Source organism: Nycticebus coucang, chromosome 12 (assembly GCF_027406575.1).
Source record: "Nycticebus coucang isolate mNycCou1 chromosome 12, mNycCou1.pri, whole genome shotgun sequence".
Taxonomy (NCBI): Eukaryota; Metazoa; Chordata; class Mammalia; order Primates; family Lorisidae; genus Nycticebus; species Nycticebus coucang.
Window position 1 is genome coordinate 15113628 of NC_069791.1, and position 12983 is coordinate 15126610.

At 45.5% G+C, this 12983-nt stretch overlaps 1 protein-coding gene across 4 annotated transcripts; it reads right to left on the bottom strand.

Annotated features, from left to right (window-relative positions):
* Positions 1-88: 88 nt before the first annotated feature.
* On the bottom strand, positions 89-12152 carry LETMD1 (LETM1 domain containing 1). 4 transcript variants are annotated; one of them, XM_053558019.1, is made up of 9 exons: positions 11929-12138; positions 11270-11421; positions 7718-7833; positions 6146-6228; positions 3873-4059; positions 3648-3749; positions 3058-3210; positions 2247-2343; positions 89-1136 (listed from the first exon to the last, which is right to left on the bottom strand). In XM_053558019.1, exons 1-9 carry the CDS (start codon positions 12048-12050, stop codon positions 1066-1068), a joined length of 1083 nt encoding a protein of 360 aa, XP_053413994.1. In that variant the 5' UTR covers positions 12051-12138; the 3' UTR covers positions 89-1065. The 4 variants fall into 4 exon arrangements, with proteins under 4 accessions (XP_053413994.1, XP_053413996.1, XP_053413998.1 ...); XM_053558021.1 differs by lacking the exon at positions 11929-12138 and having other exon boundaries at positions 7718-7837; positions 11270-11399; XM_053558023.1 differs by lacking the exons at positions 3873-4059; positions 7718-7833 and having other exon boundaries at positions 11929-12152.
* Positions 12153-12983: the final 831 nt, after the last annotated feature.

Below are 12983 nucleotides of genomic sequence, written 5' to 3' on the forward strand. Positions count from 1 at the left end.
TCTATTCTAAACAATTAAATCTCCATTAGTTAGGTTATGTCAGTCTTGTAAAAGGAGAGCAGTTAAATGATTAGATTATACATAAGTAATTTCCACCAACTGGTTTCAGGCAGTCTTTACTAGGGTTTAAAAACAATGCTTCATGCATTTACAATAAATTACAGAACTATAGGTCACTGATGCACACACAAAAGCTAAACCCAATTTACTAACTTAATGCAGACCTTTCCAGGTCTCCCCAGACTGGGCAGTAATTAGTACCTTCCAGGTTTGATAATTGCCCAAAGAAGGCAGCCACTGTCAGTTACAGGCGGGTCACTGCAACACAGTGGAGGTAGCGCAGAGTTTTAAGACCCACAGGACTGTACTACAGCCCAGAAATTAAGACAATGGAGGGTAAAGTATATAAACACTGGGGAAAGGGGGTCAAGAACCACTTGTACTTCCTTTTATCTCTTCCATTAAAATGTTCCCATGAGTTATTCATTCAAAAAAAAAAAAAAAGTCAAGATGTTCAATGAATTTGAAAAGGAAAGGAAGAGATTAGCCCATGCCAGTGAGAACAACAATAACAACAACAAAACTTCGTATTTTTGGTCCTATCAGAAGGGATTGAGGGAGCATTGAAATACTCGCTGGATGCAAGTACTCCAGACCAAGCAGTGTTGTCCTCCCTTCCAGCCACAGACCGTGTAACAGAAAAACCCGATACAAACAAAATGGCAGTGGATGAGTCCTAGGCCAAATGAGGACTCCCACCTGCGGCACAAGCTGACTTCCTGGGACCTGAACTTAACACATCACGGTAGAAGACCAGTACAGAGGCTGCTGCCGGCTCTAGCTAACTACAAGGGAGAGATACCTCTCATGGGCACCCTGGCAAGACGGTGAGGGGAATGTCTGTAGTTCCCACGTGGGTACCATTCTGTGAAGCTCATGGCGCCTGCTCCTCTGCCTCCCATACACGTAAACAGTGCACACAGACTCTCTGCTGACAAATGCTGTTTGGCCCCACACTGCTATATTATGTGACTGCAGGATAACACCGTCCACTTCACGGTTCACTCATCGCCTTGTCCCAAAGTAGTTGGTGGAAAGCAGGACCACGTTGTGCAGCAAGAGGGATAGCTCGGCTTCTGAAAACACCATCAGTGTTAGTAGTTTATCAAGGGAACAGTTTGCTTCTAACTGCCATGGTGTGTAGGGCTTGAAACCCGAAGCGGAGGCAAGATACCAGGTGCAGGGAAAGGTGGTATCAAAAAGCTATTCTCCGGGGCGGCGCCTGTGGCTCAGTCGATAAGGCGCCGGCCCCATATACCGAGGGTGGCGGGTTCAAACCCAGCCCCGGCCAAACTGCAACCAAAAAATAGCCGGGCGTTGTGGTGGGCGCCTGTAGTCCCAGCTACTCGGGAGGCTGAGGCAAGAGAATCGCTTAAGCCCAGGAGTTGGAGGTTGCTGTGAGCTGTGTGAGGCCATGGCACTCTACCGAGGGCCACAAAGTGAGACTCTTGTCTCTACAAAAAAAAAAAAAGCTATTCTCCAAGTTCCCCACTTTCCATCAGCCGCAGCGTGCACACTTCCCTTTCCTTCCACTTCGTATTCACGGCTGCTTTCCTCTACGCCTTGATTCTCACGTGAAAGGAATGGTGCTCTAGGATGATTAGTGGACCTACCCTGACATCCAAAGGCCTGCGGAACACCAACTCTGGCCTGGCCAAAGGATCTGACCAGGAGGCCCACAGGCCTAACACTCACCCTCAGACTTTCTGCTTAGTCAACATAATGTTTTGTTTTGAGTTTGAATGTTGTTAGATTAATGCTTCTCTACTGGGAAAATTCTGCCCCTCTCCTCTTACCCCCATAATCCCAGGACATCTGGCAATATCTGGAGACATTTTTGTCGGTCACAAGTCGAGGTGAAGGGGTGCTACCAATATCTAGTGCACAGACGCCAAGGACATTGCTAAACATCCTATAAAGCCAAGGACAGCCTTCCTCAAGAATGTGCCATGGGTGAGAAAATCATCTCCAGACCAGCATGTATTCACTGTGTCCCTGCAGTCCACACTACGCCCTCTGTCTCACAGTCTACTTTCTTACCAGCAGGCATGTTGACTTTGTACCCTTTCAAGACTCATATGATGGGTAAAAGCCTCACACTACTCAATGATTAACTCCAAAATAACCTTAGAATAAAACAGAGAAGTAACTTGGATTGTAGTGGCACAACCATAGGAATGTCTTACCTTTCAAGCTGCAGGAAATCTGCAGCCATTCTCCTAGCCAAGTTCGACACCTGTCTTCAGCAACGTGGGTAGAATTCAGGCCACGAAGGTAACAAGCCTATACCATTCAGAAGAGAAACAGTCCTTAGTAACCCGAAGTGAGTATGCTAAGAAAGTGGAAATCCATAAATAATCCTAAATCTCATTTAAATAAGTTACAACCTCATTCCTACATGAAAACTCCCCCCATGACAATGTGAACTAGTGATAGACAAGATGACAAGCTAAGAGGCCCACAGAATCTAAAACAGGAGGTCTAGTCAGGCGCAGTGACTCACCCCTGTGATCCTAGCAATCTGGGAGACCATGGTGGGTGGACTGCCTAAGCTCAGTTCAAGACCAGCCTGAGCAAGAGCAAGACACCATCTCTACTAAACACAGAAAAACTGAGGCAAGAGGATCGTTTTAGCCCAGGAGTTCAAGGTTGCTGTGAGATCTGATGACTGTACCCAGGGTGACAGAGTGGGACTCTGTCTCAAAAAAAATAAATAAATAAAATAGTAGGTCTAAAGTACAGTGTCCTTGGTTTTTGAAGTGCCAGAAGAAAAGAAATATAAACCAAAATTACTGTGGGCAATTCCTACCCCCTAGTTAAGCTCACTGAGAAAAAAGACATAGAAACAGGGTGAGAGAATAAAGAGCCTGGACTCTGATATAACACTGCAAGAAGACTCTGTAAGTTTCCAGCCCAATGTGAGCTCAAAAGCTCCAGCCCAGTGTGAGCTCAAAAGCCCACCAAGGATTGAGGGTTGATGTTGCAGTGAGCTCTTACTGATTTTACTTCTCGAGCAGTTAGCTGGCCAATCCCTAGTTTTGCCAAAGCCTTGTCTAGTTGATGAATCACAATGGTATGAGTCTTCAATCGATGTCTCAACAAGGTGGAAGGCAGGTAAGGCGTGAGAAGAATGGCCCGGCTCAAGGCTTTCTGTAAAACAACCACATATGAGAGGAAAGGTAAACATTACCTCACACAAAGATCCGAAACAAGGGCCGGGCACAGTGGCTCACACCTGTAATCCTAGCACTCTGGGAGGCCGAGGCAGGTGGACTGGCTGAGCTTAGGAGTTTGACACCAGCCTGAGCTAGAGCGAGACCCTGTCTCTAAAAATAGCCAGGCTTTGTGGCAGGCGCCTGTAGTCCCAGCTACTCAGGAGGCTGAGGCAAGAGAATTGCTTGAGCCCAAGAGTTTGAGGTTGCTGTGAGCTATGATGCCACAGCACTCTACTGGGGGTGACAAAGTGAGACTCTGTCTCAAAAAACAAAAACAAACAAACAAACAACAACAACAACAAAAAACACCCAAAAAACAAAGATCTGAAACAAAGGAAGGCTATGAAAAGGGAAAGTTCGCACAGTGCTCACCAGGTGCGCAGTCTGGAGGTGGTTCATACCCAGAGGGTGGTTAGAGAAACACTTTCTTAGCGCCAGGATATCATGTATTGCTGGGTGGGTACCACATTGTATCTTGGAAGAGGTAAGAGAATGGTAGGAGTTAGGAAAGGTGCTGTCAGCCCTCTTACCTAGTTTTAGTGTGCACTGGTTCTCCCGAGATGCCTGGTTTGTACAAAGGACTAACTGGAGAAATACCTTGGTGCAAATTTGTGACAGATGCCACTGAAGTTCTGCATCAGAAACGAGAGGGACGACCCTTTCTAGGTAACTAAGGATTTCTGAGTGGGACTGCTTCCGGATAGCATGATAGATATCTAAGAATTCAATTTGTTGTTTGGGGGTCCAAAAATGCTGGATCAGTAGTTGCCTGGGAAACAGGTACCTGAAAAGAAAAATAGTCACAAAGTCACTTGCTGAAAATGGCAGTTTTCAAAGTGAGCTGGAAAGAAGAGATGGAGACAGTGCTTCTTTACTTCAAATGTTTTTTCTTTTTTTTTGGTAGAGACAGAGTCTCACTTTATGGCCCTCGGTAGAGTGCCGTGGCCTCACACAGCTCACAGCAACCTCCAACTCCTGGGCTTAAGCGATTCTCTTGCCTCAGCCTCCCGAGTAGCTGGGACTGCAGGCGCCCGCCACAACGCCCGGCTATTTTTTGGCTGCAGTTTGGCCAGGGCCGGGTTTGAACCGCCACCCTCGGTATATGGGGCCGGCGCCCTACTGACTGAGCTACAGGCGCCGCCCTGTCTTTTCTTTTTATAATAAAATTTTTCTTTTTTTTTTTTTTTTTGAGAGTCTCATTATGTCACCCTCGGTAGAGTGCTATGGCATCACAGCTCACAGCAACCTCAAACTCTTGGGCTCAAGCGATTCTCTTGCCTCAGCCTCCCAAGCAGCTGGGCTACAGGCGCCCACCACAATACCCAGCTATTTTTTGTTGTAGTTGTCATTGTTGGTTTAGCTGGCCTGGGCTGGGTTTGAACCCGCCAGCCTTGGTATATGTGGCTAGCGCCCTAACCACTGTGCTACGGGTGCCGAGCCAAATGTTTTTTTCTTAAACGAGTCTCAAACCAAGATTTAGAGGTACAATGAACCAAAGTTTCAAGCATTACCGAAACAGGATGTGAAAGGACGCAGAATAGCCCAGCATGCAGCAGTAAATGATAAAATAATTCCTTTTGCACTAAAGCATGTGAGAAACCTGCTTTAGACAGACAGGACTGGACAGCACCTGTGATGTTGACAACCTAACTTTAGTACAGTTCTTACGCATATACAGTGTGTAAAAGACAGGTAATTTGTTTTTAAATTCATTTATCCACATCTGGTGGTTTTAAAACATGGGCACAAATTCTCTGGCACCCCTTTAATGGAGAGGTGAGGTCTATGTCCTCCTTTTTTTCAGTCTGGACCACTGATTCAACTAATAGAACAGAGAAGTGAATCTTTGTGGCCCCCGACACAAGGATGGAAGTTATAAAAGGTCATATTAATTTATAGTCACTGAACACTCCCGAGCCCTGAGCTGCCATGTAAGAAGTCCCATTGCCCTGAGACCACCATACTGAACAGGCCACATGTTCATACCATACTCTGGTTCAACCATACTCTGGTTACCAACAGTCCCAGCCATCCCTGCCAAGTCATCAGACCACAGACTCTCTCAGCAGATAAATTATCACTGAGAGATTTCTGTCAACACTGTGTGGAAGGGAAAAACCAATCACCTACCTAAGCCCTGCCCAAAACAAATTTTCTTTTTTTTGAGACAGTCTCACTATGTCACCCCCGGCAGAGTGCTGTGGTTGCTCACAACAACCTCACACTCTTGGGCTTAAGCAATTCTCTTGCCTCACCCTCCAAGTAGCTGAGACTACAGGTCTGCCTGCCACAACGCCCACCCCACAACAATGACAACTGCATTGTCATTGTTGTTTTAAGCAGGGCTGCGCTGGGTTCGAACCCACCAGCCCCAGTGTATGTGGCCGGCACCCTACTCACTGAGCTTCTGGGAGCCGAGACAGCCCTGCCCAAATTCTTGACTCACAAAATCAGGAAAATGGTGGTGGCTGCTTTGTTATGAAGCTTTGAGGTTGTTTGTTATACAGCAATAGATAACTGGAATGGCGTGCAAGGTCATATTAGAAACATCAGCTTTGGATATAAAATAATAAAGATACGTTATCAGAGTATGAAATGAACTTTTGGAAGAAAAAAATTTGTCCCAAATTACTATGCCTCTCAGGACATCATCCAGGGGGAAAGTCTAGGCCACCTACACCTTAGCTGTGATGCATCCCAGGGACCGAGGTCTTATTGAGCAACTAGCGTGAACTGTGGGATGAGACTGAAGCAGGAGTTTGATAAGCCCTGCCTAGCTTCTGAAAGAAAAAGTTCTGCTTAAATTAGTTTTTAATTTAAAAAACCCTATATATCTTCAAGATGTTGGGGAGGTGAAAGTCTGTACTCACATTAGCAAGAAGACCAGGTAGTTGGCAAAGGGTGGAATGGAAATGATACCTAGGAAAAGACACTTGGTGACATCTCGACGGAACTAAGTAGAAATAAACACAGATGCAGTTTTAAATCAAGTAAGTTCTTTATACAATAGACAATCCCTCCACCCCACTAACTTCTATTACAACCCAGAAAAAGAACCAAATTTATCTTTATCTACTTAAAGATGGTAAGTTTGTTGAGGACAGAACCTGATTTGCTGGGGAAGGGGTATTCATGCATTTTTTTTTTATTTTTTTGCGACGGAGTCTCATTATGTGGCCCTCAGTAGAGTGCCACGGCATCACAGCTAACAGCAACCTCAAACTCTTGGGCTTAAGCAATTCTCTTGCCTTAGCCTCCCAAGTAGCTGGGACTACAGGCGCCCCCCACAATGCCTGGCTATTTTTTTCTTATAGTTGTCACTGTTGTTTAGCAGGCCCAGGCTGGGTTTGAACCCGCCAGACCCGGTGTACGTGGCAAGTGCCCTAACCACTGAGCAATACGGGCACTGAGCCTTTGCATTTATAGATTGAGACAGGCTCTTGCTCCATCTTCCAAGCTGGAGAGCAGTGGCATAATCATAGCTTACTATAGCTTCAAACTCCTAGACTCAAGCAATCCTCCTGCCCCAGCCTCCCTAGTAGCTGTTACTACGGTGCACACCACCACACCAGACTAATTTTTTTCTATTTTTTATAGAGACAAGGTCTTACTATATTGCCTAGGCTGATCTTGAATTCCTGGCCTGCAGAAATCCTCCCACCTCCACTTCTCAAAGCACTGGAATTACGTGTATGAAACACCACATACAGACCATTTGTTCACTTTTGTCCCACATAAGGTCTAGTACAGATCATGACATTATACCAAACCCTTCAGTGATGTTCTTGATCTGCACAATGGGTCCTTTTTTTTTTGGAGACTCCCTGGGTAGACTGCCATGGCATCACACCTCACAGCAAACTCAAACTCTTGGACACAAGCAATCCTCTTGCCTCAGCCTTCCAAGTTGCTGGGACTACAGGCACCCACGACAATGCCAGACTATTTTTAGACATGGGGTCTCACTTTTTCTCAGGCTGGTTTCCAACTCCTGAGCTCAGACAATCCACCTGCCTCCACTTCCTTGAGTGCTAGGATTCCCGGCCTGAGCCACTATGCTGGACCTTGCAGAATGGGTCCTTGATTCTTCCTCTCAACTCCAAAAAATCAAGTCATGACTAACTATAATTTTCCTGCTGCACTTTGGATCTTTGCAGGTTTTTATATACTTCAAAAACTAATTGATTTCAGTATTTATAACTTTTATTCAGAAAGTGTGTCAGAAATCTTATGGAACTCTGCTCTGGAGGGCACAACCATGAATGAACTCAATTCTTACAAATATTCTGATGCCCTCATTCAGTTCAATACTTTGATGAAAGCAAAAGGCAAAAGCGTCAATAGTGAACAAGAAAGGAAAATAAAAAACCCTGACATGTTGGTTAAATGTAATTACCTCACTATGAACTTCTGGGTGGCTGCACCCCCCACCCCATCCATACCTGTCTCAAATGCTCCATCTCCCGGTATGGAAGTTGATGAAACTTTATATTGTGCTTCCACATATGTCTCTTTATTCTTCTAGCCTTTTTGGCATCAGCCCAAAACATCTGCAATCCTGCCTCATTAAAGTAGAGGACATAGTGTGATGTTATCCCAATTTGAATCTTACCCAGGTTCCTACTCCATGTTCGCATGCACACACTCTTGCCCCTCCCCAACACAACTCTATAAAAAAGTTCTAAACTAGGGAACTTAAACTTTTTTTTTTTTTTTTTGAGACAGAGCCTCAAGCTGTCGCCCTGGGTAGGCTGTAGCATCACAGCTCACAGCAACTTCCAACTCCTGGGCTTAAGCAATTCTCTTTGCCTCAGCCCCCCAAGTAGCTGGGACAACAGGCTCCTACCACAACACCCAGCTAATTTTTGCTTGTAGTTGTCATTGTTGTTTGGCAGGCCCGGGCTGGATTCGAACCTGCCAGCTCTGGTGTGGCACTTTAGCCGCTTGAGCTACAGGTGCCAAGCCATAACTTAAACTCTTACGAGGCCAATTTGAATCTCTTTTCTCACCTCTCCCCACCCACAAGCACACTGCAAGTTAGGCTTTTGTGATCTGCTATGGAATGGTCTCCCTTTCCTGTTTCATTATTCACTGTTCTTTTTTTTTTTTTTCAAGAGACAGGATCTTTCTATGTTGCCCTGGCTGGTCTCAAATGCCTGACCTCAGGGATCCTCCTGAGGAGCTGACCATCTACTCATGTGTGAGCCACCATACCCAGTTACTCGCTCCCTTTTAAAAATCAGGCTCCTTGGGTGGTGCTGTGGCTCAGTGAGTAGGGCATGGACCCCATACCGAAGGTGGCAGGTTGGAACCTGGCCCTGGCCAAACTGCAAAATAAAAAATAGCCAGGTGTTGTGGCAGGCGCCTGTAGACCCAGCTGCTCAGGAGGCTGAAGCAAGAGAATTGCCTAAGCCCAGGAGTTTGAGGTTGCTGTGAGCTGTGTGATGCCATGGCACTCTACCGAAGGCGACAAAATGAAACTCTGTCTCTAAAAAAAATAAAAAATCAGGGCGGTGCCTGTGGCTCAAAGAAGTAGGATGCCGGCCCCATATACCAGAGGTGGTGGGTTCAAACCCAACCCTGGCCAAAAACAAAAAACAAAAATAAATAAATAAAAACACCATATAGTTGTAGTGGTATATAGCATGAGTTGTAATGAAAAAGGAGTGTTTAAAAAAAAAAAAATACCAGACTCCTTAACCTCACAAAGTCTCACTCAATTAACATTTCCCAGTCAGACATTAATTCATCTCTTTTTTGGACCACGTTTTAAGTTAACGTATTTCTTTTTTTTTGAAACGGAGTCTCACTTTGTTGTCCCTGATAGAAGGCCATAGTGTCACAGCTCACAGCAACCTCAGACGCTTGGGCTCAAGCGATTCTCTTGCCTCAGCCTCCCCAAGTAACTGGAACTACAGGCGCTCACCACAACACCCTGCTATCTTGTTTTTTTTTTTGTAGAGACAGAGTCTCACTTTATGGCCCTCGGTAGAGTGCCATGGCCTCACACAGCTCACAGCAACCTCCAACTCCTGGGCTTAAGCGATTCTCCTGCCTCAGCCTCCCGAGTAGCTGGGACTACAGGCGCCCGCCACAATACCCGGCTATTCGCTATCTTGTTTTTTAGAGTTGTGGTCTCACTCTAGCTCAGGCTGGTCTTGAACTCCTGAGCTCAGGCAATCTGCTCACCTCGGCCTCCCAGAGTGCTGGGATTATAGGCGTGAGCAACTGCGCCCGGCTAGTTAACGTATTTCTATGATTATGTTTTTTATCTTCATTCTATAAAAGTTCTTGCATTTATCTAAGACTGTAGTTTTAAAAAATGCTTTCATATTTATAAATGTGTACATTGGCTTCAAAATGATACAGAAGAAGGCAAATGTATTAATAAAATTAAATTGGCAGCCATGAGTTGATAATTGTTGAAATGAGGTTGAGTACCTGGAAGTGTATTATACTATTCTCCCTATTTTTATGGATGTTTAAAATTTTTCGTTTGTTTGTTTTTTTTAGTTTTTGGCCGGGGCTGGGTTTGAACCCGCCACCTCCGGCATATGGGGCTGGTGCCTTACTCCGTTGAGCCACAGGCACCGCCCGGATGTTTAAAATTTTTCATAATAAAAGGCTTAAAAAACAAATAAATCAAAATGCCTCTGACCCTTTTATCATTTAATCCTAGTTATAACACTGAGGGTAGAGAAAGCAGCCATCTCCACCTTATAGATGAGGATAATTTTTCAAGCCCATGAAGCTAATAATAATTACGTTAATATTTGGAATCGGCAATGTGGTACTTTACTATAATCAGTGCTATGATAAAGGTATACTGTATAATTAATAGCTAATACTTATTGGGCATTTACTATAGATCGGGCCCTATACTAAGTATTTTACATGTATTGATTTATTTCATCTTCACAATCATGTGGTCAACAGGTAGGTTGTAAGGCAGTATTCTCTTTTTTTTGAGACAGAGTCTCACTTTGTTGCCTGTGGTAGAATGCCGTAGCATCACAGCTCACAGCAACCTCAAATTCGGGCTTAAGAGATTCTCTTGCCTCAGCCTCCCAAGTAGCTGGGACTATAGGTACCCAACACAACGCTCAGCTATTTTCAGAGATGAGGTCTCGCTCTGGCCCAGGCTGGTCTTGAACTCGTGAGCTCAGGCAATCCACCCGCCTCAGCCTCCCAGAGTGTTAGGATTACAGGCGTGAGCCATCATGCCTGGCCCCAATATTCCCATTTTACAGATGAGAAAACCAAGGGACACGGGTTAAATAACTAGTACCATTACACAGCCAGCAAGTGAGAAACTGAGATTTGAATCAGGCAATCTAGTTCCACTTGCTTAACACAATAATACTTATTAACTTCCTATAAACTAACTGATCTCTGATTTAAACTAAAACATTCAGAAACCAAGTATACATAATTCTATTTTTGCCACCAGCTACCTAAGATAAATGTGACAACAAATTTCTTAGGGCAACATTTTCTTTTTTTTAATTTTTTTTTTTTTTTATTGTTGGGGATTCATTGAGGGTACAATAAGCCAGGTTACATTGATTGCAATTGTTAGGCAAAGTCCCTCTTGCAATCATGTCTTGCCCCCATAAAGTGTGACACACACCATTTTCTTATGGGGCAAGGCAACTGATAAATCACAGGACAAGTATCTTCAGCCACAGATCCCTGCCCTTGTGCAGGACAAAACATTTCTTAAGATAGCCAGATTAAGGAAAGCACAAGAATTACAAGAATATTCATATATTCTTTTCCCTCCATGTTGTCAAAAGTTGTTTTTCATATCCTTATAGAAACATCCTTCAGAAGTGCTAATTTAAGAATAAGTTTAATGTTCAAGCATTTATAAAACAAAAGAAATTCCTGCTCACACTCCCAGAGCAGAACCTACAAATGATCTTAATTTATTCTAAGTCACCGACCTTGCCCAAGAGCTGATTCACTGATTTCTATTTTAGTTCTGTGTTTACCTTTCATGAAGATTGTGTACAGAACATAGAAGCGGGGGAAATGACGACCCAAGAAACGATGGTATTTCCCATTAATCACTTTCGTCTTGTTCACCACATAAGAGAAGAAGTTCTTCACATCTGCCTTTGGAGAAAAGTGAAGCTTCGAAGACCTATAAGGAAGATCATAGAAACTATCTGGGAACCACTCCTGGAGTGTATGTTAAGAGTTGAAACTTCCACATACCAAGAAAGATGTTGGGGTCAAGGACAAATAAACAATCAGACTAAGACAGATTAAGCAGAGGTCAGGGAGGTAGGAAGTCAGAAGTGGTATATGAGGCAGAGCAAGGCGTGTGGACAATGTGAACTGCAGGCTAAAGCCAGAAAGATGTGGGACCAAAATACTAGCGGTAAAATCTGAACCCCCAAAAAGGTGTCAGTCTGAAAGATGAGCTCAGGACATGTGGGGAGATCAGACAATATGAGGCACTGGGAGTCGAAGAGAGTCAGGAAGCCAGGTCACTAGCTGGGATTGGAGTGCTAATCCTGACCAGAAAAATTAAAATCCCGGCGCCAAGGCATGGAACTCTGAACACTAAGAGACAGCATGCAGGCAAGGTTGTGCCACTTGAAGAGCCTGGACGTCAAAAATGCTTTCCCCTCTCCAGGTCCCTCACCGAGGAGGCCCCCAAGCCAGGACAGAGCGACCAAATTGCAGCTTCCGGGTGACAAAGGATCCAGGGGTGACTGCCGAACCCCGCAGAGCAGCCCGAGCCCAGCTCGCCCTGTAGAGCGCCATCTTCACAGCAGGCGGGGTCTGGAGGGAGGAGAGAAGCGGTCGCCTTCGGGTCAAAGTTAACCGCACGCCGCGTTCGTCCGACGACGCATGCGCCTTCCCTGAGCGCTGATTGGTAGCCACAGCCGGCTTGGCTCCGGCACAGACGAGCCCAGGGAAGCACTCAAAGGCTAAGGTGCAGGAAAAGGGCCGCGATTGGACACAGCGGCACTTCCTGGTTTAGAGGCGCCGGAAGCGGGCTGTACCCGAGGGAGTGACGGCTTATGTCGCTAGTAGAAGTTTGTGAGCTTTAGGACACCCTCTCCTTGAAGGGCCTAGTGACCTTCCGCGATTCCCTAGGGCCTCCGGGCTTCCCAGCGTCGCGTTTGCGCTCTGTCTCTGCCCGGGGCGTCGGAGCCTTGACCGTTAGATAGCAGATGCCCAACTTGACAGTACCTGGGGCCTTGCGCCTCCTGGGGGCCGGGAGGACCGCGACTCTGTCCAGTGGTGGCGGCCTCGTAAGCGGGGAACTGTCCACTGTACATAAATAGTCTGGCGGCGTGAAGATTGGAGGGCTGGCGCGGCCCTTACACAGACCAAGTACGTTTTTTCCTTTTAAAATTGTTTTGGCCTTCCTCGATCTAGCTTTGTGGTATGAACTAAAATAAAATCTTAAGGCTTCTGCCTCCCCCAGCACCTGATGTGACTGGACCCCATATTGGCCAAGGGCAGCTCCTAAAACTGTGTTGCAGACCATCAAGAAGGAGACCAGATATGCATCATTATGTCCCCATGCCTTCTTAGAGATTTCCTTTGTGACTCATTAACAGGCCTAAGGCTATGCAAGACATACCTGCAGGTCCTCAGTGTACATAACATAAACAACTTGGGTCTGGACAGTGTCCTGTGGTTCGTCTCTGATTTACAGATCCTTACCTTAGCATTCCTTTTAGCTGA

What these genes read in the sequence shown, in the direction of transcription:
- LETMD1 (XM_053558019.1), bottom strand. Translation starts at nt 12,050, where the DNA reads ATGGCGCTCTACAGGGCGAGCTGGGCTCGGGCTGCTCTGCGGGGTTCG. An exon ending in AGATGGAGCATTTGAGACAG is followed by an intron (nt 6,229 to 7,717) that starts GTATGGATGGGG and finishes ATTTCTACTTAG; the next exon opens with TTCCGTCGAGATGTCACCAA. An exon ending in GATTTCCTGCAGCTTGAAAG is followed by an intron (nt 1,137 to 2,246) that starts GTAAGACATTCC and finishes TGGTGTTTTCAG; the next exon opens with AAGCCGAGCTATCCCTCTTG.